This window comes from Meriones unguiculatus, chromosome 8 (genome assembly GCF_030254825.1).
Source record: "Meriones unguiculatus strain TT.TT164.6M chromosome 8, Bangor_MerUng_6.1, whole genome shotgun sequence".
Taxonomy (NCBI): Eukaryota; Metazoa; Chordata; class Mammalia; order Rodentia; family Muridae; genus Meriones; species Meriones unguiculatus.
The window spans coordinates 108,817,104-108,844,513 of NC_083356.1; the positions used below are offsets into that span (position 1 = coordinate 108,817,104).

Here is a 27,410-nt window from a genome sequence, read left to right on the forward strand (position 1 = left end):
ATAGCCCATGGCAGTTCAGTATCCAAGTGGGTTCCATTTAATAGGAACAGGGACTGTCTCTGACATGAACTGATTGGCCTGCTTTTTAATTTCCTCCCCCTGAAGGGGAAGCAACATTACCAAACCACAGAAGAAGACAATGCAGCCACTCCTGATGAGACCTAATTGACTAGGATCAGAAGGAAGGAAAAGAAGTTCTCCCCTATCAGTGGACTTGGGGAGGGGCATACATGCAGAGGGTGGAGGAAGGGAGGGATTGGGGCGGGAGGAGGGAGGGAACCACAGGGGGATACAAAGTGAATAAAGTGTAATTACTAAAGAAAAGAAAGAAAGAAAGAAAGAAAGAAAGAAAGAAAGAAAGAAAGAAGAAAAGTAATAACAAAAGCTGTTGAGGATGTAGACAACAATGAACCCTTATCTACTGTTAGTGAGAACATAAACTAGTCCAGTCACTGTAGAAGACAGTATGGAGGTTTCTCTAAAAATAACTTGTCCTGGGCGTAATAGAAACACTGACACATCAAGGTTATTATAGCACTACATGCAATACCTGAACTATAAAACCAAAACAGAAGAATGGATAAGGAAAGTGTGTCATATAGACACAAAGGGATTATTTTCAGCCACAAAAAAGAAAGTTATGTGGCTTGCAAGAAGATGGCCACTGGGGATAATCATACCCAGAAAGACAAAGATCATGTTTTCCCTCATTTGTGTATCCTAGATTTCACACAGATACACAAAAATCATATATCATGACAGAAAGCTAAAAGTAAAACTGTCCAGGGGCCAAAGGAGACTACTGGCAGGCAAGAGAAGGAAGGATGGAGGAGCAAGGGAGAATACCCTAAACACAGTCTATAGACATATGCATGTTTATGTGTGTGTACGCACACATTTGTGCATGTGAAGACTTTAAATAATTAAGTAAGAGAAAATTATCAGAAGTGCCTCAACCCCATGACCCAACTTGTGCTTTGCTCTAACTGTGTGCTCCCCAGGAGCACCTGTGAGTCAAAACCACTTGGTTAAATTAGGTCAGCACTTTCCAATTTCCCTGCTTCTCTCCTGGCTCCTGATTTACCTCGTTTCTTTTGCTTCTTTGAAAAGAAAATTTTACTTGTTTGCTGCAAATTAAAAAAAAAAAAAAAAATTTTTCTCACTTCTCATGGCTGCATTTTCGTCGTCCAGTGGTTCACTTGTTTTAGCAAACTGCCTGTGTGTGCTCCCTGCATCCCAGACACTGGGAAAACAAAACTCAGCAAACACGATCCTGCTGTCGAGGAGCTGTCCACGGGGTGGATGGGCCGGGCAAGAGTGCAGAGCATTTATAAAAGCAGGCCTCTTGCTCCTAGTACCCAGGGAATGTGGGCTGGGGAATCCCAACAGGCTTAAGAAATCCATCCACGGGATATGTGAAAGCCGCTTCAGGTAGACACGCCACAGTGAAGAGGTGTGCCACACAGCTGAGTGACTGTACAGGACACCATGGGGTGAGGTGCCCACCAAACACAAATATTCTTTTGTCTCATACACTCCTGGTGGCACTTACGCAGACGAGAAAGTGAGTCTTAAGGTGACTGGGAGGAGACAGAATGCCTGGCACTTGGAGCCAGTGTTGCTGAGAGTGGACCCATGTTTCAGCCAGTTAGGTGGAACTTGTGACTCCTCCATGGTGGGGGCAGAGGGCATGTCTGCCTCCCCGGCTGCCCATGCTCGGCCTGCAGTGACGCTGATTGCCCGTCATTATTCATCGTCAAACTACAGAAGAGCATGAATGACTTGAATACTAGTTTCTGCTTTTTACTTAACACCGAGCATATGCCTAGCAAATGGAGATTTTACAAAGAGCCATGGAACAAAATACAGGACCAGTATATCTCAAAGCCATCAAATACAATATCTGAAAAGCTTTCAGAAGAAGCATAGCGACATCAGATTCTGGAACAGAAAATGTACGTCAGGGTTGGGTTGAGTTTGGGGTTTGCTATTTTTTTTCTTTATCTCTCAATTTTTATTTATTTTTTAATTTTTTAATTCACTTTACAGCCTTGTTGTAGTCCCACCCCTCATCCTCTCCTAGTCCTCACCCCCCTCCTTTTTTTCTCAGAAAAGGGGAGCTCCCTTTCCCATCCAGCCCAGCACATCAAGTTGCATCAGGACTGAGCATGTCCTCTTCCCCTGTGGCCTGGCAAGGCAGTCCCACCAGGGGAAGTGATCAAAAAGCTGGCAAGTGAGTGAGTGTCCACTGCAGTCCCCACTCCCCTTACTAGAGGACCCACATGAGGCCTCAGCTGCCCATCTGCTACATCTCTGTAGGGGGCCTAGGTCCAGTTCATGTAAGGTCCTTGGTTGGTGATTCAGCCTCAGCCAAGCCCCTCTGGGCCCTGGTTAGTTGGCTCTGTTGGGAACAAGGAGACCTGAGTGAAGAATGAGTGTTAACAGTAATGTACCAACATGGCTCATTAACTGTGACAAGTGTGTCATGCTAATGTAAGGCGTAAACTGTAAAGGAAATTGGGTGTGGAATGCACAGGAGCTCTCTGTACTGAATCAGCAGTTACGCTGTGAATCTGAAACTCTTCTCAAACAAAAGATTTAACAAAATTTTAGATAATCAATAAGCACCTTGCCCTTCCCGGCCAGGAGCTCCTCTTCTATCTGATGTCATTGGCTTTATGCACTATGAAAAAAAGATCTCCTTCACAAGCCTGAACATGCTCATGCCTAACAGCCGAAAGCCCGGGTTCTAGTCCCACCCTGCCTCTTTCCCACTGTGAGACCATATGAAAATTATTCTCTTTTCCCTCTTCATGGTCCTTGGGTTACCTATCCAGTTAATGAAGAAAATCATGTTAGACCGCTTTTAAAATTGTTCCACAAATCAGGACCACAGTCTGGTTGACCACAGTTATCCCTAGCACCTAGGATAGTCCTAGGCAAAGAGTACATAGTGAGTAAAGGTGTCCTGAATGAATCTGCTGTGGTAGGGCTTAGACATGCTTGGTCCTGGCCTAATTATGGGATACCGCACCAACAGGAGATGGGATCTTTGGGAACTTCATAGGGATATTACCATCATGAATGGGTTAGTGTCTTTTTCAAGATCTAACAAATCTTTAGGCAAGATCCCTTGAGACTGGACTAGGTCCTCTGGGAGCAGCTTTGATGGTGTAGGATTGGATTGGTTCCTGGGAGAGTGGGTTGTTATAAACAAAGAAAACTCCTTGTACTTTGACCATTCTTAATATGGCTATATCCCCTTCTACTTCTCTGCCATAAATTGATAAAACAATTCATAAAAAGACAAACAAAAAGGTTCACAAAAAGACAAGCAAATGCTGACATCATGTTCTTGGGCCTCCTGGACCATGATCTATCTAAATATGTCTATTTCCTTTACAAATTAATCAAATTAGAGTATTTTACTATGATAACATGAATGGACTGGAAATATACATACATACGTACATGTACATATGACAACATGGAATGGCTGCCTCTGAATATATATATCATGTCATAAAATGTTTTTTCTTTTTTTGTTCCATACATGTTTTTGTTTCACTTTTTTTTTTTTTTTTTTTTACATTCAGACCTCAGTTTTTTCTTCCTCCTCTTCTCCCAGTCCCTGTCCACCACTCTCCCTCTGCCCCATCCCCATCCACTCCTTCTTTTCTCTTAAAAAAAAGGACAGGCCTCCCATGAGTATCAACCAAACATAGTATAACAAGTTGCAGTAAGACTAGGCACTTCCCAGCTGAATGAGGCAACCCGTAGGAGGAAAATGGTCCCAAAGGCCAGTGTTTAGAGTCCCACATGAAGACTAAGCTACACAACTATAATATATGCTGAGGGCCTAGGAGAGTGTAATCTTCCTGACTGCTGGTTCAGTCTCTATGAGCCCCTATGAACCCAGTTTAGTTGGTTCTTGGGTTTTCTAGTGGTGTCCTTGACCCCTCTGGCTCCTACAATCCTTCCTCCCCCTCTGCTACAGGATTCCCTGAGCTAACTTTTTCTCTTTTTAAGACAGGGTCTTACTACATAGCCCTGGGCTAGCCTAGAAATCACTACGTAGACCAGAATTATGATGAATTCACAGAGCTTTGTCTGCCTCTGCCTCCTGAGTGCTGGAATAAAAGGAGTGCACTACCAAACCTAGCTAGACTCTAACAATTTAAACTCTAACTTTGTTTTATTTTATTTTATTTTTTAGCCTAAATTTCTGGCTTTATTTTCTTTTTTAATTTTTTAATGTTTTTACTTATTAAAATTTATTCACTTTGTATCCCAGCTATAACCCCCTCCTTCGTCCCCTCCCAATCCCATCCTCCCTCCCTCTTCTCCTCCCATGACCCTTCCCCAGTCCACTAATAGGGGAGGTCCTTCTCCCCTTCCATCTGATCCTGTCCTATCAGGTCTCATCAGGACTGGCTGCATTGTCTTCTTCTGTGGCCTGGTAAGGCTGCTGCCCACCTCCACCTCAGGGGGAGGTGATCAAAGAGCCAGACACTGAGTTCATGTCAGAGACAGCCCCAGCTTCCCTTGCTAGGGAACCCACTTGGACACTGAGCTGCCATGGGATACATCTCTTCAGGGGTTCTAGGTTATCTCCATGAATGGTCCTTGGTTGGAGTATCAGTCCCAGAAAAGACCCCTGGGCCCAGATTTTCTGGTTCTGTTGGTCTCCTTGTGGAGCTCCTGTCCCCTCCAGGTCTTTCTATCTCCCCTTCTTTCATAATATTCCCTGCACTCTGCCCAAAGTTTGGCTATGTGTCTCAGCATCTGCTTCAACACCCTCCTGGGCAGAGCCTTTCAGAGGCGCTCTGTGGTAGGCTCCTGTCCTATTCCCTGTTTTCTCCCTCTTCCAATGTCTATCCCATTTGCCTTTCTGAATGAGGACTGAGCATCTTGCCCGGGGTCCTCCTTCTTGTTTAGCTTCTTTAGGTGTACAGATTTTAGTATGATTATCCTATATTATATGTCTAATATCCACTTATAAGTGAGTATACACCATGTGTGTCTTTCTGCTTCTGGAATACCTCCTTCAGGATGATCTTTTCTAGTTCCCACTATTTGCCTGCAAATTTCTTGATTTTCTTGTTTTTTAATTGCTGAGTAGTATTCCATTTTGGAAAGCACTAAATTGTAGACAGTGTTTCAAACGCTTCTTTGAAAAGCTATACTCACTGGATCAAGTCTTGCAAGCTGCCAACTCACTGGAGCTTAGATAGAGCAGCCAGATAGATGGTAGGTGCCTCATCTAGGTCTTCATCCTATCTTCTGGACACGGTGAAGCGTCTGTCTCACCAAGCGATCTGTCTCTTCTTAGAATCTCTTTTCAACAACCCAGAGTAAGAGAATCCAGAATTCCCCAGTCCTTCCTTAGGGACCCCTGGTAGGTGACTGGAGAAAGACCGCTCATCTCTATGAGGACGAACAAAGCCTCAAGTCACTAAAATAAAAGTTTTTAAGTGCCCATCCCCACCCTCAACTTATATAAAGACCAGAGTTTAGTCCTAGCTCCCAGTCTTCCTGGCATCCGTGCTTTGAAACTCAGACAAGTTTTTTGCTGTGCCTGGCCAGCCTTGGAGTGGTCATGCATGAAGCACGGATGCAGGGTCTTTCCAGCTCCTCGGGGGGTCTGTACTCTACATGATCCCTGGGAATTTCTTCTGCCCAAGCATTCCATCGCTAACAGCTCTCCAACCACATTCCAGAAAGGCAGGCTCCTGGTGGGCTCTGGCAGCTGCCCTGCTGCCCTGCTAAGGTTCGGTCTGCAGCCTCTAGAATGGACTGGCAGAACACTGTGTCCTTCCCTCACTCAGAGCTGGCCTTCTGGCTGTCATCCCCCCTGCGCTGTCTCCACCAGCAGCCTGTGAGCCCCAGCAGCCTGCCAGCCATCCTAGCCAGCACATGGCATGGTGTGTAGGTGAAGTAAGGTGTGAGCGACTAACCAGTGCTCTCTAATTTTACAATGTTCTGGAGAACTTAACTCAAATTTCTCAGGAGATGTTTAATAGCTCAATATTAAAGAGAAAGAAAAACTCAGCACCTTGTTATAGTCATTCATTCCTGATGGCTTTTCCCACTTAAGCAGAAAAGTGGATGCCTCGTCCTCCTTGTACCCCTGCCCCTACTTCCACTCGCCTCCTCTTCCTGTGCTTGCTGTCCCTCTCCTCCTCCTCCTCTCTCTCTCTTTCTCTCTTTTATCTGTCTTTGTCACATACCCTGTCTCCTCTGTCTCTCTATCTCTCCCTATCTGTCTTTCTCTCTTATGCATCTTCACCCTTCCCCAGCAGTTCTTATCCTACCCGGTCTCCATGTATGCCTGGCATCTTGCAGATGAGATTACATTTTCCTTCCCAACCATCTGGTGCTGCCTCATCCATACTTTGGGGGAAGCAGCAGTATCTCATGGTCAAGAGTGTGGTCTTTCGGCCTTAGATTCATGACTCTCCGCTTGGCTATCTCTTGTCATAGTCACGTGACTCTGGTCAGGCTAATCTCTCTGACTCAGATTTCTTAGCAGAGTGAGACACTAATGTTCCTCTCAGAGGGAGGTTGCAAGGATTAGATGAGAAAATGCCTGGAAAATTCTTAGCACACTTGTAAAACTGTGTAAATATGAGCTCCCTGATATGATCAGTCTCTTTCTCTGGTGACTGTTTTTATATTAACTATAAAGTTATTGACCCCAGGGAGGCCTTCTTTGAAGAGCACCTAAACCTAATATTTTCCCCACAAAGAGTATCCCAGTCTCTTTCTCCTCCCAGAGAGAGCCACCCAGAGCCCAGTTTTCTTGGTCCCAACTGTCTGGTCTGCGTGCCTGCTTTAATTCAGGAAGGCTGTATCTAGATGAGCCATCTCTAGGCCTGGCCGCCCCCAGAAACCACCTGGGCTGTTCCTAGCATCAGTAAACACCTAGTGTGGATCCTGGAGATTCTGACTCCTTAGGTCTGGAGTGACATCCAGGAACAGGCATTTTCAAGATTATCAGAGTGACTCCAATGGAGAACAGAGCTTCAAATGTCGGACTTAAACCGGTGGTGCTGAGCGAATCAATCAGTCAGCAAGCGATAACGAATTAATAGAGACGAATGAATGAGTCAGTAGGAGACAGTGATAAAGGGAGGTGAAGAGAGATGGATGTGTAAATGGGTAGAGAGAAACAGGTGATTGTATTTTTCCCCCAGATACATATACCTGTGCTCTGGTCTCTAAAATGTTCTATTTGTTCCGTGGCTTTCAGAACAGCAGGCTTAGCTACTCCCATCCCTTCCCGGGCCCCAGTTTTTCACTTTCCTGGAACCTGTCTCTCCATCTCCTTCCCAGTTTCCCACTCCATTCTCCCTTTTTCTTTACTACTGACTGCCCCCTCCAATGTGCCCTCTCACCTTTACTGAAACAGCCACAAACTGCAAGTTCCTGCATTTCTTTCAAGGCACTTTCAAACGAGGAGGCTTTGGACACAGCAGTTACACAAAACAGTTTTATTTGATGAACCACAGTGACTAACAAGATCAGAAAAGAACACATTCTTAAGCAGGGGTGGGGGGGAGAAGAGGCAACCTCCATGCTCTCTATCCCACGCCATGGTTGATTTCCCGACTCTCAGAAGCCTCCTGCAGCCTGTACTGGCTGCTTTGAGGTTACCCTGGCCAAAGAAAGTAGCTGGGTGAAAATTTCTGGCCTGAGACATGCAGAGACTTAGCTGAGAGGAGTTGTTTCTGCCCTCCCCTTCCCACAGTCCCCCTTTCTGCTCCAAGAACAGGGTCTGTGCCAGAGATGGTCCAACTGCATCAAGCCAGGCTCTTCCTGTTTCTGTGGCATATGTCTTGTCCTTAGTTTCCAGAGCCCTCCAAGAATAAAGCCCAGAATATTCCCACCCGTTTCCAGTTCACAAGGGCTGGAAACTATTAATTACTATTACTAATCACTATTAATTTTGTCCTTGAGACCCTCAAAACTGCTCCAGTCACTTTTTTCCAACCTTATTCCCCTTAAGCTTCAAGAAAAGCTAAAAGGCACAGTCCTGATGGAGAGAAGAACAAAAGCTCATCCTGTAGCTTTCATCCTGTGGCCAGAAAGTGGCCTTCTTAAGGAAAAAGTAAGAGAAGTGAGGAATAACTCCAAACCAGATATGGGGCACAGAAGAAGGGCTGTGTTACAATCTATAAGTCTGTTCTCCCACCATGGAACTTGGAGAGGCACTGGGGCCCAGCTCTGCACTTCTCCAGCCTTAGGACCAGATGCTACTGAGGAAACAGCCCTACAGAAAGCCTAGCACAAACAGACGGACCAGCCGTCGGAGTTCCCCAAATCCAGTGGGGGTGGACTCATCTACATTCCCCCACACGTCCAGTCTTCCCCAAGTGGGTGGGGAGACCCACAGAGGTGCAAGGGAAAGTGGATGGGGTTCTTCATCCTCAAAGTCTTCGATACTTGTCTGTGTGTGTGTGTGTGTGTACATTTATATATACCCATATAGACAAAGAGCAAACAACCTTAACCAATCAAGTGACTCTCAGTGCCAAGTAGCACAAACATATGTAGAGATTGTGGGGTGAGGCGGGAGACATGAGAAAGATCTCCTCTACAGTTCACAGTTCCGTTGGGGGGGTGAGATTGGGAAAGGGGAGCGAAGCAGCATACAGACTAAATACAGATTCCCCTCTCACCCCTTTCTCTCTGCTTTCCCTTCCCAGCTCCCCCTTCATACTGATGGGATAGTCCACCAGCTGCTTCAGTCCTGTTGCCCTGCAATTCTCACAGACAACTGAAAGAAGAAGGCAAGGCTGTCCGGCTGTTGGTAAGGTGCATTATCTACTAAGCATCACAAGGATTCTGCCAAGGGGAACCCTCTGTTCACAACAGCCGAACCCTGGTGACTGGACCAACAGTGAATGGATCCAACTTTTGGAAAAACCCAGAGCTCCTGGCTCTGCAGACTAGAGCCTTTGCCTGCTCACAGCCCAGCCCCACCTGCTGACTCTCAGGAAACAGAACTCAAAGTGTTAGTTAACCCTAGCGCTTCAGGGCCTTAACCCTTAGGAGCCCAGCAGGAGAGAAGGCATGGGGATATAGGAAAGAAGCTGAAGGAAGGTTTGAGGGAGGGGGAACCCACTTGAAGAGAGAAAGTGAGGTCTAGAAAGTGAGCAATTAACAGTACAAATTCCTGCAGCAGAGGAAAAAAAAAAAAGGAAGACAGGGAAAGGGAGCCTGAAGAGCTGAAAAAAACGGCAGAAAGAAATTAAGTCAAGACATGTCTACATTTTAGGGTCTGTATAACCTTCCCCCATTTAATACAAAAAGAAACTGAGGCTTAGAAAAGTTAAGAGACATGTGCAAGGTAAGCCTCAGAAGTACTGAAGAGCTGAGCACAAGTTTGTTTGCAAGGGTCCATCTTTCCACTAAACGACAAGCCTCTGAGAAGAGGGGGCAAGGCAGAGGCCTGCGAGCAGGGAAGGGAGCGGGGAGTCAGGAAGGTACAGCCGTGCTACCTGATTCTCTGCGCGTGAGGACAAAGTCTGGGTCACACCCGGGACACCGGGCTTCTCTCTGGTCCCAGCTCTAGTCCACAAGGGTCTCTTGACTATAGGGAATAGATTTCTCATGCATCTGCTCTCCTCCCTTCCCCGCGTTGGGGCCAGGACCCTGGCTGTGCCCAGAAGAATAACTGGCAGACTTCTCCCCGCTGCTGCTGTGAGGGGGGCCTTTGCACCCACTCTCATCGCAGCAGAGCATGGAGGTGCAAGCCTGGCGAAACCGAGGGTCAAAGAAGGCGTAGAGGAAGGGGTTGAGGCAGCTGTTGACGTAACTGATGCAGGTGCAATAGGGAAAGACGTTCATGAGGAAGCTGTCAAAGTCACAGGGCCAGTGCAGCAAATTGCCCAGCATGTAGAGCGTCTTCACCAGGTGGTAGGGCATCCAGCACAGGGCGAAGGTCACCACCAGCACCACGATGATGCTCAGCAGCCGGCGCCTCTTCCGCAGGCCCTCGATGCGCTCCTTTCGGAAATGGCCCGCGATGGTTTGGGCAATGAAGAAGTAGCACGTGAGCATGATGGTGAAGGGCACCACGAAGCCTGCGGCAGTGGATGACACCCCAAGGCCCACCTCCCAGGCCCACTCGGAGTCTGAGGTGGCCACCATGGAGTAGTCCATGTAGCACTGGACCTTGGTACTGTTTTCCATGTTGCCGGTGGAACGGAACACCATGACAGGCACGGCCAGAAGGGCAGCCAGCACCCAAAGGACTGCCGTGGCCACGGCCCCGCTGACCCGCAGCCTAAGCCGAGCATTGGCCACTGGCCTGACGATGGCCAGGTATCGGTCAAAGCTGAGGCCGGTGAGGCAAAAGACACTGGCATACATGTTGACAAAGATGAGGTAGCTGCTGAGCTTGCAAGAGAAGGTTCCAAAGGGCCAGTCAAATTCCCGGTAGGTATAAGTGGCCCACAGTGGCAAAGTCACCACAAAAGTCAGGTCGGCCACGGCCAGGCTGGCAATGAAGATGTCAGCTGAGCGTCTCTTTTCCCGGCTGCTCCGGAACACGGTCCAGAGCACCAGGCCGTTGCCTGTGGTGCCCAGAAGGAAGACCAGCATGTAGATGGCAGGGATGAGGGCGCCCGAGGGCGTCCAGTCTGCGTAGTCACATTCAGACTGGTTGTCATAGTCGCCGTAACCATCGTCTTCCATGGTGGTGGATGAAGTTAGGCAGCGAGTCCCGGAGGCACCAGTTCCGGAGCTGTGCCACCAACTCAGCAAGCGCCCTCAAGCCTTGGCTTGAGCCTCAGGGTAAGAGGCCCGAGGGTGCTTAGAGCCACTCCCAGCATGCAGGACAGCCCCTCTGGAAGCCTGGACCCAGCAGATGTAGCTCCTTCTTCAGCAGCTTTTCTCTACCTTCCCTGTTCTACCCCAGCTCAGCGAAGACGCTTCCTTGCACCCTCCTGCGTCTCTGTCTCCTCCTAAACTCCCCCCTCCCTCCTCCCGCCCCCCAGGCCAACCCTTTCCTCTCTTAGTGGGTCTTAAGATCTTTAAGTTACAGCCCTTTTTTTTTTTCTTCCTTGCCACTGGGTAAGTAGACTAAATTGACCCCTCCTGTGCTGGGCTGACAATTATCTGTGCTTCCCAAGCCTCTGCCCCTCCTGGCTCCACCTCTTCCCTCAAGCTGCCACCAGCCTTCTCCCCAGACTCTTACTCTGCTTTCCTCTGGCCACCACCTCATGACTGCCTTTAGGGGGTACCATTCTGCCTCCTCAGCCTTTCCCCTCCTGTTCTCACCCTCTCCCAACCCTTCTAAATGAGACAAATTATGCAGACTGAAATCCAGTTTGACCTGAATCCAGGACAAGCATGGGGCAGAGAAAGGGTGTGATATTTCACAGGGGGATCCCAGCATCTGGATGGTCCCTGCTGCTCCTACACCCCCACCCAGGTGAGACCCTGGGACTTGTTGCTCTTTCTTCATTCCTCTCTATGACTTGGCTTCAACCCTCTTTCTGAGAACATTGGTATTTTGCAGACAAAAGCATAATAAAACTCTCCTATAGCACATAAGCTGCTGGTAGTTTGCAGATAGAGGTGTTAGAAAGTTGGTGACAGAGTCAGAATATGAGAGAAACCAGGACAAAACCTAGCCACATCATTAAGTCTATGGGGAAACTGAGGCTAAAGGTAAGTGTCTTACCAAAGATCACAGGGTAAATTTGGTTGTGGTCAGTTGTTTCCTTTTCTTCTTCTCTAAGCACACATGGAGCACAGTTCTAGCATGTCTTCAGGGCTCTTTGATTGTTGACTGAATAAGCAAATGGACGAATTAGGAAAGGAGAAGAATAAATGTGTAAGTTACTATGTGGTAAGAGCATGAACTCAGTTCAGTCCTTGGGTTCCTACCAATAGCCAGGGGCCAGGAGGTTTCCTAAGGCCACATAGGGCCAGGAAGCTGAGTTAGAGGAGGATACAGAAAAAGAAACAGCCCAGACCAGATGGTGTACTCGCCCTCCCATCTGGCCTCTTCTTCAGGACCTCTGCAGGAAGAGGGAGGACGCATGCACAGATAAGGGTTTTAAGTGCATCCTCTCTACCTCACCCCCAAGAGTGAGGGGAGACACCTGAATTCAGGCAGGAAGATCACAAGCTAGCTAAATAGTAGAACGTGAGGCGCTGGAGTACACACACACCCATTGGAGGTGGGGAATGGAAGATGGGAAGGAAGAGAGAAAGAGGAAGAGAAAGAAAAAGTGAAAGAGAGGGGGGGGAATTTTGGGGCTAGAATGAAATGGACCAAAACCAAGCCTTAGTCATCTATGGCCCAGGGCTTACAAAGCTGACAAACATTTCCTGGAAAAAGCATTTGTCAGTAAACATCCCACGGGGATCTTCAAGTAGACACAGCCAGATACCTGCTGGATAAGAGAAGCATGCGTTCAGGCACAGCAGCCTGTTTGTGACACAGAACCCTGACAAAATGGAGTTTGTCTACCCCAGGTCACTGGGCAGGCAGTGCGCATGCCTGCTGTAGTTCAGCTGTTTGAGAGGCTGGGGCCAGAGGATCACTTGCACACAACAGTTCAGGGACCTGGGCAACACAGGGAGGCTGTGTGTCAAATAAAACAAAATAAAAACAGACAGGAGGCCTCCTTCGTTCTGGTCTGTGGTTGCCAGGCAAGAATACTGAGTAGCATTACTTCACCTCAAGATTTTTCAAGACAATGTCCAATTCTGAACGTTTATCAGAAAGTTCCAGATTGATTAACCTGGGAAATTAATTCTATACTTTCAAAGAAATGTAGACTAGATGACAAGCATGTGGTACACACCTACAATCCCAGCACTTGAGAGGCAGAAGCTGAAGATGCCGTGAGGGCCTGAGTTCATATCCCCAGCACCCACATAAAAGCAGGAATGACAACACGCATCTGTAATCCAGCACTGGGTAGAGCAGAGACAGAGAGACTGTTGGGCCTCACCAGCCAGCCAGGTTAGCCAGGTCAGGTCCAAGTCCAATGACAGACCCTAGTCAAAAAACAAAGTGCCAAAGCTACTGAGATTAACACACTAACATCAAACCCTGGCCTCCATATGCACGTGTGAGCGACCTGCACACATGTATACACAAACATACACCACTCACACACATGCAAACACACTCTCACACAGAACTTGGGAAATATATGTTCTTATTTAGCCTGGGCTGAAAGATGAGGAAACTGAAGCACAGGGAAGGTAAAGTAGCTTGTTCCCTGACCCAATAAATAAATAAAGGCCTTCAACGCTTCTAAAGTTGGGATTGTTGTTACAGAGATGCAGGAGGGTGCTGGAGAGCTGTGATTTATGGACCTGCCATTGCCAGAGACAGCATCTGTTTGCTGTGCTAACTGAGATGATGGCAAGACTCTGCCTCCAGAACATTCTACAGGGCAGTAGTCACACACTCAGCTCTACCGGGAGCCAGGGCTTTGCCAGCCTCATGGTACATGAGCACACTTGCTTCTCCTAGACAGAGGGAGAATGATGGTGTGGATAAGGACAGATAGTTAGTCCTCAGCCACTTCAAATCTCCTTGCCTATCAGGAGGGTCTGATGAGTTGTGTAGGGAGCAATTTTCTCAAGTCAGATCAGGATAGAGAGTAAACACTCAGGCTGTAGCCCTTCCAGGATGAAGTCTGGTTCTGGTATCATGAGCAATCACACATACTTCTTTTTTCGCTTCCAGAAAGATCCAGGAGCAACCTTGGACAGCTGAGGCCACAGAAAGAGGGAAACAGGGAAGTGAGCAGTAGCCTTGAAATCAAGTTCCTGTCTCTCTCCCCCAGCTGTCCTGCTTGGATTCCAAGCCAGATGCAAGCCCAGAGTTCTCCACGGGAGAAAATATGGATGCATTTCTTTAATTGTCTGTCTCAATTGAAAGGGAAGGGAATTTGGAGCCAGGGATTGGATAGGGGCCAGTGATCTGTGCCTGTACTGGTGGAGTGCTGATAAGACCCAGCCTCCAGCGCAGAGCCAGCTGGAGCCAGCTGGAGCCAGATGGCCTGAGTGATCCCAACACTGATGGCCAGGCTCACTCCTCACCCAGCTTGGTGCTGATCCATCCTTGCCTCCCACTGCTCTTCTCCATCAGAGAAGATGCAGCAGAACAGAACTGAGGTTGAAGAGCAGCCTGGGTGGCCAGGACTCCACGGCTGCCCAAATACACACACCCAGTCCAGAGACTGATATCTATCCATCACCCAACCTCTGTTTAGCCCCTAATAAATGCCTGTTGAATTAAAACATTAGGGATGTGCTCAGAGGTAACACATGGGTAACTTTCTGCAAAGTGATCCAAAGTGACATACTTGCAGCCATGGGGTATAAAAGCAGAAGCTAAGGCAGTGTCATCGGCCTGAGTCCCCAGGGTTAGCTAGCCCAGAAGAAGAGCGAGCAGGTTTCCTAGGGCACTTCTCTCTCCTAGGTGATTTCTGGCAGATATTGTGACAAGTCAGAGATAAACAGTTCCTGGCAGAAAAGTGCCTGGGACTTGTTCCATGCTCTTTGAGTAGAGCCAACTCTGCTCAGAGAGTGAAAATTCTACAGCCATGGGTTCAGAAGTCTCCCCCAACCTTGCCCACAGGCTGACTCCTCACCTAGAAAGCACAGGCAGCCTTGGCCCTTTGCTGGGCGCACAGTGCATGTGCACTTAGTAAGTGCAAGATTCGCACATGATGTTAGGGTCTGGAGCTCAGAGAGGAAAACACCCCAGACTCAGACAGTATGCAAAACGCATCTAGTGCAGAGTGCTGTAATCTGCAGAAATCCAGCATGCAGGGATCACCATTCAGGCAAAATGGCGACCCTGGGGTGGGCTCATGGTGCCAATTTAAAGCCAGTTGGGGGATTTCCAGGGATAGTTGGGTCATCTTTGTTCTGATTGGTGTAGGTTAGTAGCTCGGGTACGGGTGTTCTGGGGATAGGCTTGAGCCGGGTCAGGAGTCAGTCAGGAGTTAGGGGCTTGCGAAACCAGCTGTTGAGCAACCTTCTTTCGCTCTGGCTAGATGTCTTGGCCGACTCTGGTTGGTTGTCCATTCTCTGTGGTCTTTCCTGTGACTGGAGTTCCCATTTCTGGAAAGTGGAAACTCAGGCCTACTCAGTCTTAGTAAGAGAATGAAACCTGTAGGTCAGGCTTATTTAACTGGGCCCTCTCAACGTGAGGCTACTTAGATGTGAAGTCTAGGGGTCCTTGTGAACAGACTGCAGATACAATTGGCACTGCGTGTTAAATTCACGTGTGCACAAGGGTGTGCTTGCTTCCGTGTGCAATAAGCGGGTACACATACCTAATGTGTGTAGGGAAATGTGCTTTCTTGTGGACGGTGTACACTGGATTCACACAGTTTGTCACATAACCACCCTGCGGGGAGAACAGGGAAGTGTGCTTAATTGGCTCTCTCTAGAGCTTTGAGCCGAGGAGGAAAGCTAAAGCCATCTGCTGGGACCCCACCCAGACCTGGCTCAAGATCTGTGCTGGAACATCAAAGCGTGGCCTCTCTCTGCCCCTCCCTCACTTCTCACCTCCTCCCTGCTAGCTCTCTGTGCCAGTCCCTAACTTCTCAGGTCTGCTTTGAACTCCACAGCTTGGGGGGTTCACCCAGGGCAACACCCCCCACCTCTCCCTCTCTTTTCCTCTCTCCCTCCCTCCCTCCTTTCCTCTCTCTCTGTCCCTCCCTCCCTGTCCACCCCTCTTCCTCGCTGCTCCCTCCATCTCTGCCATTCCCAAGAGGCAGCCACAGCTGGCTTGTCTGAGGGAAGCTGGGTGTGGGAGGGTAGACCTAGCTACCCACCTCACTCCAGTATGGCCCAGCCATTGTCTTCAGCCTCAGACAGGCAGCGCAGCGCCACCCCAGCCCCACTCCTTATCTGACCAAAACCAAATGGTCAGCTTCAGCAATTAAAGCCAACCCCCCCCATAACACCCCACCCCCACTGACAGCCCTTGCCCCAACACATTGCACCCAAATGGTACTATTTCCAACTTCTTGACCCTATTTCAAACTCTCTAGGCTCCCTGGGCTCCAGGACAGGCAAGGCAAAAATGGGGGGCATGAGTTCCAATTCCCTCCTGCCTATTCAGCCAGTCAGTTAGCAAGTGCTTGCTGAGCAGGTAGGGTGAGGCAGACTCTGACCACACACCAACAATTCGGGACCATGTCCCTGATCCTCTGTACTTGCTAGATGTGAGGAAGCAGCTGGTGAGGAAAAGCAGTGTGCTGGGGGTCTGATAAGCACCACAACAAGCGATGAGCTGGTAACGGGGAAGAATAAGTGAAAGCTGGCAGTTTAAGAAAGCATACCCTGTGGAGGCTCCTGGGGCTGACATTCTAGCTGAAGCTTGAATGATCAGCTTGCTCTGTAGCCCGAACAAGTCTCTCCCTCACCCAAACAAGCTTCTCCACACATGAGAACTCAGGGCCAGTCGGGGCTATTTTTCTGTGATTCTGCAGACTGTAGCAGCATATCCAACAGTGGCTGAGCAAGTGAGTTTCTTGCCAACCAGGTCGAAAGGGGACAGTGAACTGATCTCTCAGTCACTGGGTGACAAGATCACATCACAGTCATGGCACCAACCCCTGTCTGCTGGCTTAGAATGGAATCAGCAGCGATCTGGAAGTCTCTCCTGATCTCTCTGCCCGTCCCACGTGTGCTCCTGCTCATCAGTGCCCGCCTTTGCCTGCACGCACAGAGCCCCATACACAGCTGCTCTAACAAACCTGTGTGAAGCCTATTGCCACCACGTGTAAGCCGTCAGAGAGGGGTCAGGCCCTTCCTCAGGAGGGCACGGATAGAGCCTGAGCTCCTGGGACCTGGAACAGCACAGACTCCTAAACTCGCTGAGGCTGTTGGCTCCGAAGTTGAAGTCATAGGCCATAGTGGATAGTAATGGGATAATAGCATGGAGCCAGCATCAGCACTGCGTAGAAGCTTCTGGAAATGGCACTGCCTCGGATCCTTTCTCAAGATAAACCTCTAAATGCCATGCACCGGCAGCCCAAGCCTGGGTTTTAGCAAGTCTGTGTGGTAGCTCTGGTTCCCCCATGCTGCTCAGCAGGTCTTTGTTGAGTAAAAAGCTAGAATCATTGCTATTTAATAAGTGGTGTGGGTTAGACAAACAGAATCCTTCCCCAAAGAGAGCTCCCCAGGGGAGAACAGGAAAGCAAGCAAAGTAGCCTTTGATGGTGAAAGGTTGTGGCTGCTAAGCTATTCCACACGTTGGGTTTTACTGGGGAGGAAGGCAACGTCCAGGGAAGGAAAGGGCTTTACCCAGTTATCCCTGGGCCACCCAGCCTGCCCCTCCCAGCCCCCAAGAGCCCCCGCAGAGGAAGCTTTCTCCCCACAGCTCCCTGGCCTTTGTCTAGCTGTGATGAGGGACTTGGGCAAGTGGCAGAGGACAGGAAACAACAGAAGCAGGAAGGAGGTCAGGAAGAGGCGGATGAGACCCCAGCAAGCTCACACTCAGCCCTCCCAACCTTCAGGACAGCAAAGCAACGTTTCCAAAAATATTTACATGAGTCTAAATTAATGAGGTACTATATCAGCTCTGACAATGGGAGGATGTGGGGCTGGGTCCCCGAGGGGAGAAGATCAACACGATCAGCCCTGGGGGCTGCTCAAGGGGCTGGGGGGGGGAGAGACGCACTAGCATTGCAGGGCTAAAGGAGGAAATCCCAGCCCGCCTGCATCTGGCAGCAGTGTGTGTCCCCGTCCCTGGGGAAAGGAGGACTGCTGCATTCTCAGAATGCCTCCATGCCGCGCAGAAATCACTACTCCATCCCGAAGGCCGCCCGAGGGCCACCTGCTACCTCAGCTGACCAGATATCCACTCTTGCCCTTGGCAGCCCGTTCTCATTCCAGTCTGGGCAGCCCTGTACCCCACCACCGACGGTGTCACCTTGGGCAAAGCAGAGTCGCAGAGAAAGGGCTGGATCCGCTGCTGCTGTTGCTTGAAGGCTTGAGAATCTAATCATTACAAGACTCACCTACAAGATGAATCATTTTAGAGCCTGTTCTCCCTCCTGGGACTGGAGTTAGGACGCAGTGAGGGTAAAGGGCTACCACATTCGGGAAATGCTGAGGGCCTTGTGGACCAAGTTAAAAGGACACAGAGGAAAAGAGCTGAAAATGTCACTGGCCTGCAGTTTGTCAAGGCCACGCTGCTGAGCTCAGAATCGCCAAGGTGTAGAGTCAAACAGATGCCCATCAACAGGTGAACCGGCAAAGAAATACAGTATATAAACAAGGGAATTTTATCCAACCATAAAGAATGAAAGCGTGTCCCATGAAGCTAAGTAGTCGGAACTTGACCTCGCCTGGAGGAGACTAATGGGCCAGTGTCCCGGAGACGATCCTAGTGATCTCTCCCATACGTGAGATCCAGCCAAGGAGCAGGGCTTGAAGTGAGAGGAAACCATCAGGGATGCTAAAGGAAAGAGAAGGAACGCAGGGGACGAGAAGGGTGAAGAGGAGTGAATGTAATTACAGAACATTAGTACACTCTGTGCACATATGAAAATAGTGTGAAACCCTTTGTATAATTAAGATATGCTAATGAATGTGGATATAAAGTTAGATAAGGCCTGAAAATTGGTCATTTCATCCCAAATAAGATGCTTCTAAAGAGCTCTCCCTGTACCGTGGGACACTGTAGCCCTCACTACAGTACGTGGCCATGAGCCATGGAAATGTGGCTTAGAAAACAGTGTGAGCTGTGAGCATAAAATGTCTGCCAAGCATCAAGGACACCACGTGAAGAAAGAGACTGTGACCATACCTCACTAGAAATTTTATACAGGTTACCTGTCAGAATGATAATCTGAATGTACTAGGATAAATAAAACATTATTGAAATGAGGTTTGCTTGTTTTTTTCTGCTATCCTCATTAGTGGCTTACAAATTTAAACTCACGTATGCGGCCTTCACATATATGGCCTGTGTGACATTCCTGTTGGACAATGCTGTGACAAAGGATGAGGTGGCAGCTTCAGTCTCTGGTGGTGGCTTAGAATGAGGGGGCTCGGAAGAAACAGGCATGCTTTCCCAGATCAAAAACCAATCTGAAAGAGGGAACACAGTTTGGATCTTGGAATCATGGGTAATCTGCCGTGAAGTTGAATTAGAGACAGAAGCCGGAGTGCTGCTACTGGGAACAGGCAAATCTAGACTGACTTTATTATCAGTCACTTTCTCTTGCAGTGTTGTGTGGTCTCTGTTATGGGAGTGTGTGGGTGTGTATATGTACGTGTATAGTGTGTGCGTGTCGCTGCACGTGTGGGGTTGGAGCTCATGTGTGTGCATGTGTATATGGAGGGCAGAAGTCAACCTTGAGGGCTGTCGCTCAAGATGTCAAGATGTCATTCATCTTTCAGATGAACTGGCTAAGGAGCCTCACAGACACCTGTCTCCACCCCACCCCACCCACCCCACTCCCGCCAGCAGGGCTGCGCCATCAGGCCTGGAACCTTTTACACATGCTCTCGGACAAACTGAGGTCCTCGTGCTCACACACAAGCACATCACCAACTGAACCAGCCCCAGCCAAGTCTGTCTTTTAAATGCCACGCTGAAGAACTGGACCTAGAGAGACTGCTGCTGCTAAGAGCACTGGCTGGCCTTCCAGGGAGCTGGGTTCTATTCCCAGCACCCTGTGATGGCTCACAGTCTCTGCAACTCCAGTCCCAAGGGACCTGCATGCCTGTGGTGTACACACATACACGCAGCCAAAACACACACACAAAATACAATAAAAATAAATACTAAAGGCTATAAAGTCACACATCCTTTGCAGATTGGTAAACTGAGGCGCAGAGGGTTCACCACTGATTCAGGATGATGAGGCTCCTGCGTATTAGAAAGACCTTACTTCTGGGACTAGAAAGATGGTTCAGAAGCTAAGAGTACTTAGTGCTCCTGCAAAGGGCATGAGGTCAGTTCCCAGCACCCTTGTGGGGTGGCTCAGGGCATCCTAGAATTCCAGCTCCAGGGAGTTCAACACCTCCTGCCTCTGGGGGTGGGGGGGGGGTATGTGCTCCCATGCACATATCCACAAGCAGACACACACACACCATCTTTAAAATATTTTTTAAGATAAAGATCTCGAGTTTGACTCCAGCTACCTGAGAACTGTATTTCCAAGGATGACTCGGCCACCACAGCACCCTGCCTGTGTGCCTACAAGTGTGTGGTTACTGCAGAGGCGCCTCAGGTGGCATCTGCCTTCTCCTCCCGCTGGTGTGAAGGGTGAGGAGACTGGATGAAAACAAACACCCCTGAGCTCACAGCGAACTTCCAGAAGGATGGCTGGGCTGGAGAGAGGGCTCAGCCGTCGGGAGCACCTGCTTGGCTCCTGGCGCCTTCCTGTGGCTCAGAAACAACTGTAACTCCAACGTCAGAGGGCCACAGCCTCTCCTGGCCTCCACAGACCCCAGCATGCGTGTGGCCCACACCGTGTGTTCAGGCACACACTCACACACATAAAATAAAGATGTGTGCTTACACAATAGAGACATGAGACCTGACCGTGAATCTCCCCGTTATGAGAACGGGTGCTCATTAATCAAAGGAACAGTTAATGGTGTGTGGTGTGCCTATGTGCTCACCATGCAGGGGCACATGCAGCCAGAAGACTGCAGCGTCCTCCTTGATTGCTTCTCCAGCTTATCCTGTTTAATTTTTAATTAGCATAAGAGATATTAAATGTCATCATGCATTTTAAGACAGCCTACAGAACAGGAGAAGACATTTGCCAACTATACTTCAGACGGGGTTAATGTCTAGAATTTACAGAGAAGTACAAAAACTAAATACCAAAAAATCAAAACTGCCAACCACAAATAGACTAGTGAAATGAACAGGCAGTTTTCAAAAGAAGAAACACAGCCAATATGTGTTTTGAAAAGTGTTCCGCAACCCTAGTTTTCAGGGAAATGCAAGTTAAAACTGCTCTAAGGTACCATCTCACCCCAGGTATAGTAACTATGGTCAAGAAATCTAGCACTAATGTTGGAAAGACTGTAGAGAAGGAAAAACACCTATTTACTGCTGGTGGGAATGAAAACTGGGGTAGCCATTGTGGTATTCGTGTAGAGTTTCCTGAAGACACTAGAATTAGAATTACCCTGTGACCCAGAGAGTCCACTCCAGGGCGCACACTCAAAGAATCCATATGCCCCCACAGAGACACTTATCCATGATTTTGCTGCCTCTTTACGGTACCCAAGAAATGGAATCAGCCTAGGTGTCAATGCACGGATACCTGGATCGTGAAAATGCGGTGCAGGTCCACAGTGAACCCTTCTCCAGCTGGAAGGAAGTGAAATCTGCAGGAAAATGGGCGGGTATGCAAAGCTTAATGTCAAGTGAGGTGATTCACTTTATTGTTTTTGATACAGAGTCTCCCACGGAAGCTGGAGCTTGCCATTTTGACCAAGCCGTCTGGCCTGGAAGTCCCTGAATCCACACCCCGATGGCCCAGCCAGCGCTGGTGTTCCTGGCATGTGGCCTCACACAGGGCTTTTACACGGATGTCGAGGTCGGGGCTCAAGTCCTCATGCTGGCACCTCCAGCGTGTTACCTCCTGGGCCCTCTCACTTGCTGTTGAGTGTTTGTTCCAGGAAAAGAGGGTGATACCTAAAGCAGCAAAGCAGCAAACTCCAGAGAGAAAGCGTCTGGTGTCACACTCTGGGTGTGTCGGTGTGGCTAGGCCTCAGTGTAAGCAACTGCACGGTGACCACACAGGTTGTCCAGATGATGAGATATTAAAATCGAGGACTTCAGACCGCTGCTGGCATGCAGTGAGTACACAGTGTGTATTTCCTGTTACAGGGGTTTTACTTACTCCTCACAGTGACCCTGTGGGTAGAGGGTCAGCAATGGTAATGAAACGGATATAACTGCTCCCAAGTTATAACTTCAGAAACTGGGGAACAGGTTAAGTCCCTCCGCTTCCAAGTACTGGAGCTGGGCTTCAACCTGAGGACTGTTGGTCCCAAGGTCTGTCAAAAGCCTCACCCTGCACAGCTCTACAGCGCATGGCCTTAAACACTTTATAGAGCCGTGGGGTTTTAGCTGATGTCCTCTTCTAATGATACTTTCCATCCTACTCTCTTCCGGAACAAAGTATTTCATCCTCGGCAAGGTTCGGTGGCACATGCCTACTATCCTAGCACTTGGGAGGTAGAGGTAGGAAGATCAAGAGTTCAAGCCCAGCTTGGCCTCTGTGGAGATTCTGTCACAAAATAAACAAACGCACACACAGGTATCATTTCTGTGTACCCACTGCTGTTCTGCTCTTGCCTCTTTGCTTGTTTGCTGTTGGTTGGTTGGTTGGTTGATTACAATCTCATAATATAAACAAGACTAACCTTGAATCTGAAGTAATCCTCCTGCCTTAACCTCCAGGGCACTGGAATTACAAGTATGAGCTGCCACCCCCAGTTCTGTCCACAGATATATAAGTAAGGTATGTTGACCCATCGCTTTGCATCAACTGCCCGCGCCCATCTGAAGGCTCTGCTGTAAATTGCCCATCAGTTCCCAGACACGTCCAAGACCACAGGCACCCAGTTACAATACATCCCAAAAAACAGACATGACACAGGTGCTACATACCCACAACAGCTCGGGCCTGCTGTGGTTGGTCAGATAGGAGTGAGCGCTGCTGGAGAACCCTGGGTTTGGAGGCAGCCTCAGGGCCTCCGACTGCTGGGCGATGCTGACCTCTGCTGGCCACGTCCTGCTACTCAGCCTCATCCTGTCCTCAGCTCCAGTGTGCCGCACAGGCTTCTAAACCTGCTGCAGGGGTTCAGACCTGTCAGGGTTAGGCCCAGAAGACCCACCTGGGCCTGATCTTCCCTAGTCGAAGGACCCTAGGTTTCTGGAATTGCAAACTCCAGAATCACGTGGCTCAGCAACCCTTAAAGGAGGAGATTTATCCACATGCAAATCAGCTGGTGGTTTTGAGGGTGAACTGGTCCCAGAGCCAAGCTGACACCCCTCTGCCCCCATTCAGGATTTTGAGATGCACACTCTTTCTTGAAATGCAGTTACACTACACTGTCGTGACATTTATGTCATAACGTGTTATGTTATGACTGAGAGAAAAAAGGAATAATCTTGTCTTACTATTTTCTCTTTGGGTGGTTTTCTGCCTGCACCACCCAAAACTGAAGCCTCCTCAGCCTTATGCATGACTCTTCCTCAAGCATGTCACTCTGCAAAGATGACTCAAACCAGGGGAAACGAAAGTGCTTGACTGAGGAAAAGTACGGGCTAGAAAGAGACTGGGAAATTGCTTTAATATCTGGTAACGGAGGGAAAGACGCCAGGGAGGGGGGACTCTCATTGCTGAGCGCACTGTGCCACCTTGTGGTTGCTTCTAGGATAGCACCCTGCCTCCACTCTCCAAAGCCTGCTCAGTATGGAATACACGGCTACGCAAAAGCTTTGAAAAAATTTAAAGTGCACTTTTTACAAAACCTTTCTTAACTCCTTTATCTGGACCTTTTATATCACGGACTTTATACTCTGAGTCTCTTGTGCTGTACCTGCTAATTTTAGCATTTAAAAAGGTGTGTGCAAGTTGGTCCAGTATGTACCGAGAGACGATGTCTACTCGTAACCCTGCAAAGGTACCCGGTCTCTACTGTGGGGGGGATTAACACTATATAGAAACTTGACATGAGCGGGGGGGAGAGAGGGGAGAGACTGAGATTGTAGTGGCCCGTTTCTCTTTGGCTCTGGTCACTCTGAAAAGAATGTGAACTTCAGCACAGAGAGAGGCAGACAGATAATCAGCAATCAGAGAGAGCTGGAGTTCCAGATCTAGCTGGAAGCCACTCACTCACCAGCGTCACCTGTTTCTCCTCTGGAAAGGGCCCAGTGTAAGCCCAGTGGTGTCAAAACACCAGCTAGGCCTCCGCCTTCATGGGACCTAGAGCCTTGTGTGACAGAGATTCATTTAGTGAGCGATAAGGGAAAAGTGCATTGCTAGCTACAGTTAGAGCTCTGTGGAGTCTGACTTTGAGAGGCTTTTCATGCTGGAAACAGTCTTCTCCGGAAGAAAAGGATGAGTGTGCTGCTGTGTGTAAGACCCTCAGGTCAATCCCCAGTACTTCTAAACCTGCTATAACAGAATCCTGTAAACACTCCTATTTCTCCTGTCATGACTTCTCTGGCAAGGAGAAGGGGGAACGCTTGTCCACCGTTGGCAGGAACATAAATTGTCACAGACACTATGGAAAACAATGTGGAGGGTCCTCACAAACGAAGGATAGGACTGCCACCTGACCTGGCATTCCGCCCCTGAGTGTTTCCAAAGGAAGGGAAATCAGTGTGGGGAAGAGATGTCTACACTCCGTGAACATGGGAATGTTCACACCAGGGCCTTTTAGTCAAGATGTCTGCTGGAAGATAACCAGGGTTGGGAGACGGCTCAGTGGTAAAGCGCTCACGCAATTGTGAGGACCTGAGTTGGGATCCCAGGAACCTGTGAAAAGCCAGATGGTGCCAACTTGGGGTCTGAACAAGGAGGGAGTCAAGGACTGACACCTGGGGTTGTCCCCTGCCTGCCTCAGGAACAGAGTGGCACACACACACACACACACGCACACACACACTCACGACATTCAGGTGGAACGTTAGGAAACTCTGAGGGCTGAGGATGTGACTCAGACGAGACAGTGCTTGCCTCGCTGGCACAGGCACCTGGCTCAATCCCCATTAGCACATCAACCGGCCATAGTGGCACATGCTGGAATCTCAGAACTCCGGACAAGAAGATCAGAAACTCAAGATCATCCTCAGTTACATGGCAAGTTCAAGGCCAGCATGGGATACATGAGACCCTGTCTCAAGGAATAATTAAAAATTATACCACATGTTCTCACCAACAAGTGAAAACTAAAAAATTTGGTGCCACCAAAGGAGGGAGTGGAGCATCGTTTTCGGCCTGAAAAAAATAGGGGATGTGGATAATGGGGACATAAATTCAGGTGCACAGAAGGGATTAACTTCTCACACTCAAGTATCAACTAGGCCCAACTCTGCTTAGCTCCTGAGAACAGAGAAGATGGAGAGCAGTCGGGGTGACAGGACTCTTACCCTGTTGTACAATGGGTGCTGGTTAACAGCAGTTAATCGTGCAGTTCTAACAGATCGCACTTCGAGTGTTCAAAATACAAGAGGTGGTAGGCCGTCCAGCTGTCTGGATGTGGTCTCTACACAGTCCCTCCGAGAACTGGAAGATCACACTCTACCTGTAACATGCACAGCTACGTGTCGGTTGAAATACAATAAAATTGTTAAGCTGGGCTGCAGTGCACCCTGTTAGGCCCAGAGGTAGGTGGATCCGAGTTTGAGGCCACCCTGGTCTACAGAGCAAATTCCAGGACAGCAGGGCTACACAGAGAAACCTTGTTGAAAGAAAGAGAAGAAAACGAGAGAAGAGAGAAAATAAATACATGATTTTAATATCAAAACTAAAATAAAATGTGTACTTAAATAATGAGATAGCATATTGCGAAATATGAGGAGCCACTGTGCTGTATTAAACTGTGAAGTGCGTGCCGCGTCTTGGACCGGGATAGGTGCACGTGGAATAGGAGTTTTACACTGTTGGGAAACTTAGGAAAGAGTTCCCCTCCTGGGGAAGATCAAGGCTAAACTGGGAGGTGGAGGAGGGAGGCAGAGGAAAAGGATTACAATTACAGAAGCGCTGGGAAGAACAGTCCAGAGGTCCTTCCTCTGGCAGACTGGAGAAGAGACAGCACAGGAAAGAGCCAAGCAAGGCTGCAACAGAGAAGGATAGGGGCAGTTTTGAAAGAGAAGGCAGACCGGGGACCAGGTTTCCAAACTGCCTTGATGAATGTCTTTGTCCTCCGAGGAGGGGAAAGCACTGGAAGGTTTCAATTAGCAAGGTGTGGTGGTGACACTGCCCGGGTGCCTGACAGAAAAGCCACACTAGCGGTGTGTTGGAGAAGAGGAGAAACAAGAATGCAATTAAGAGATACTGATTGATCCCAACCACAGATGATAGCCGCCCGGGTTAAACGCACACTGTTCCAAGTGAAGAGAAGTGAGCAGGCTGAGACTTAGGATGAGATGTGGGTGTAAGGAAAGGGGAGACGACAGGACCACTCTAAGATTACCTGTTCTCCGGACCTAAATGAAGACAGTGGCACTCTTGGAAACAGGGCACAGAACAGGAGAGCAAACCCCTGTGCCCACGCCCTCCTCCCTAACAATCACATCTCCTCCTACATTCTGCTCTGTTCTCCATACCCCCTCTCCTCTGCACCGAAGGCTCTAATGACCCTGCAGCAGGCAGAGTGACACTTCCTCCCACCCGCCCCCTGCTGCACGCCTTCTTGCTTTCCACCCTACGCTCTGTAGAGACCACTAGACTGGGCTTGGTGTTCATTCTTGCTACAAACTCCAAAAGCCAGGCGTCTGTTCAAGCTCACACCTGCAGTGAAATTTCTACAAGTGCTGGTGTCTCTGTTCCGCCAATCAGCCCGTGCAATGGGCACATGCTGGAACTCCTCCTTCCTTCCTTCTCCTCGGTAGTTACTCTAAGAAGCCTCAGCTGCGGACTGCTTTCCTGGAAGACAGACCAGGGCCATACAAACACCACCACGCTCCTGTTGGGAGCACGGCTGCCCAGCTAGGGACGGGAGGGGGCAAGCCTGCTGTGGTAGGTGCTTCTGCCAGGGCACGTCCATTCACAGGAGAACACACTCGCTTTCACGTCCTGTGTCTCCCCTTTGCAGTAGACTGGAACACAGACGTCGACCATGGGCATCAAGACAGCTCATTAGAGCTGCACAGCAACCAGATAACAAATTCAGAGCTGGGCACCAGCTAATTCTGGACTATTAACAGCAAGAGAAAATTCAGGGGGTCAAGTTCCTGCCACTTGGTTCCACACCTTAGCCTGTACCACACTTAATGCATGGGGACTACGGGAACAGGACCAGGCCTGACACTAAGGGGTGTTTCAGGAGCCTTTAATACAAGAGAGATGGTGGGTGATCAGCTGTGTGAGATCTATGGAATGCAAAGAAGTCTGTGTGTGTGTGTGTAGTCTCAGTGTGTGTAGTGTGAGTTTGTATGTGTGTGTCCTCGTGAATCACCTCCTCCTGTTCTCATGCACAGCTGGTAGTTAAAGCATGAATGTATGAGACAGGAGTCTGGGAAGAACATAACAAAGGAGAAGGTGTCTGTAGCAGGTGGCACCAAGAGTTGGCTCAGTGAACCCTGCCTCCTGTTTGTCATCTTGAATGTGGGGTAAACTAATGAGTGGCAACAATGGTAACAATAACAATAATAATGGACCATCACTCGGGTGACGAAAGGCGAGCCTACATCTTGGGTGGCC

General features: G+C 49.0%; 1 protein-coding gene across 2 annotated transcripts in view; it reads right to left on the reverse strand.

The window, feature by feature from the left end:
- Positions 1-7,478: 7,478 nt before the first annotated feature.
- Aplnr (apelin receptor) overlaps positions 7,479-27,410 on the reverse strand; it is a 44,879-nt gene continuing 24,947 nt past the window's right edge. The window contains exons 1-2 of one of the 2 annotated variants that reach the window (XM_060390335.1): positions 12,825-13,016; positions 7,479-11,800 (exon numbers count right to left, since the gene is read on the reverse strand). In XM_060390335.1, coding sequence (XP_060246318.1) covers positions 9,574-10,701 — 1,128 coding nt within the window. In that variant the 5' untranslated portion in view covers positions 10,702-11,800; positions 12,825-13,016 and the 3' untranslated portion in view covers positions 7,479-9,573. Of the gene's footprint in view, positions 11,801-12,824; positions 13,017-27,410 lie in introns of those variants that run through there. The other variant, XM_021642927.2, reaches the window with a different exon arrangement.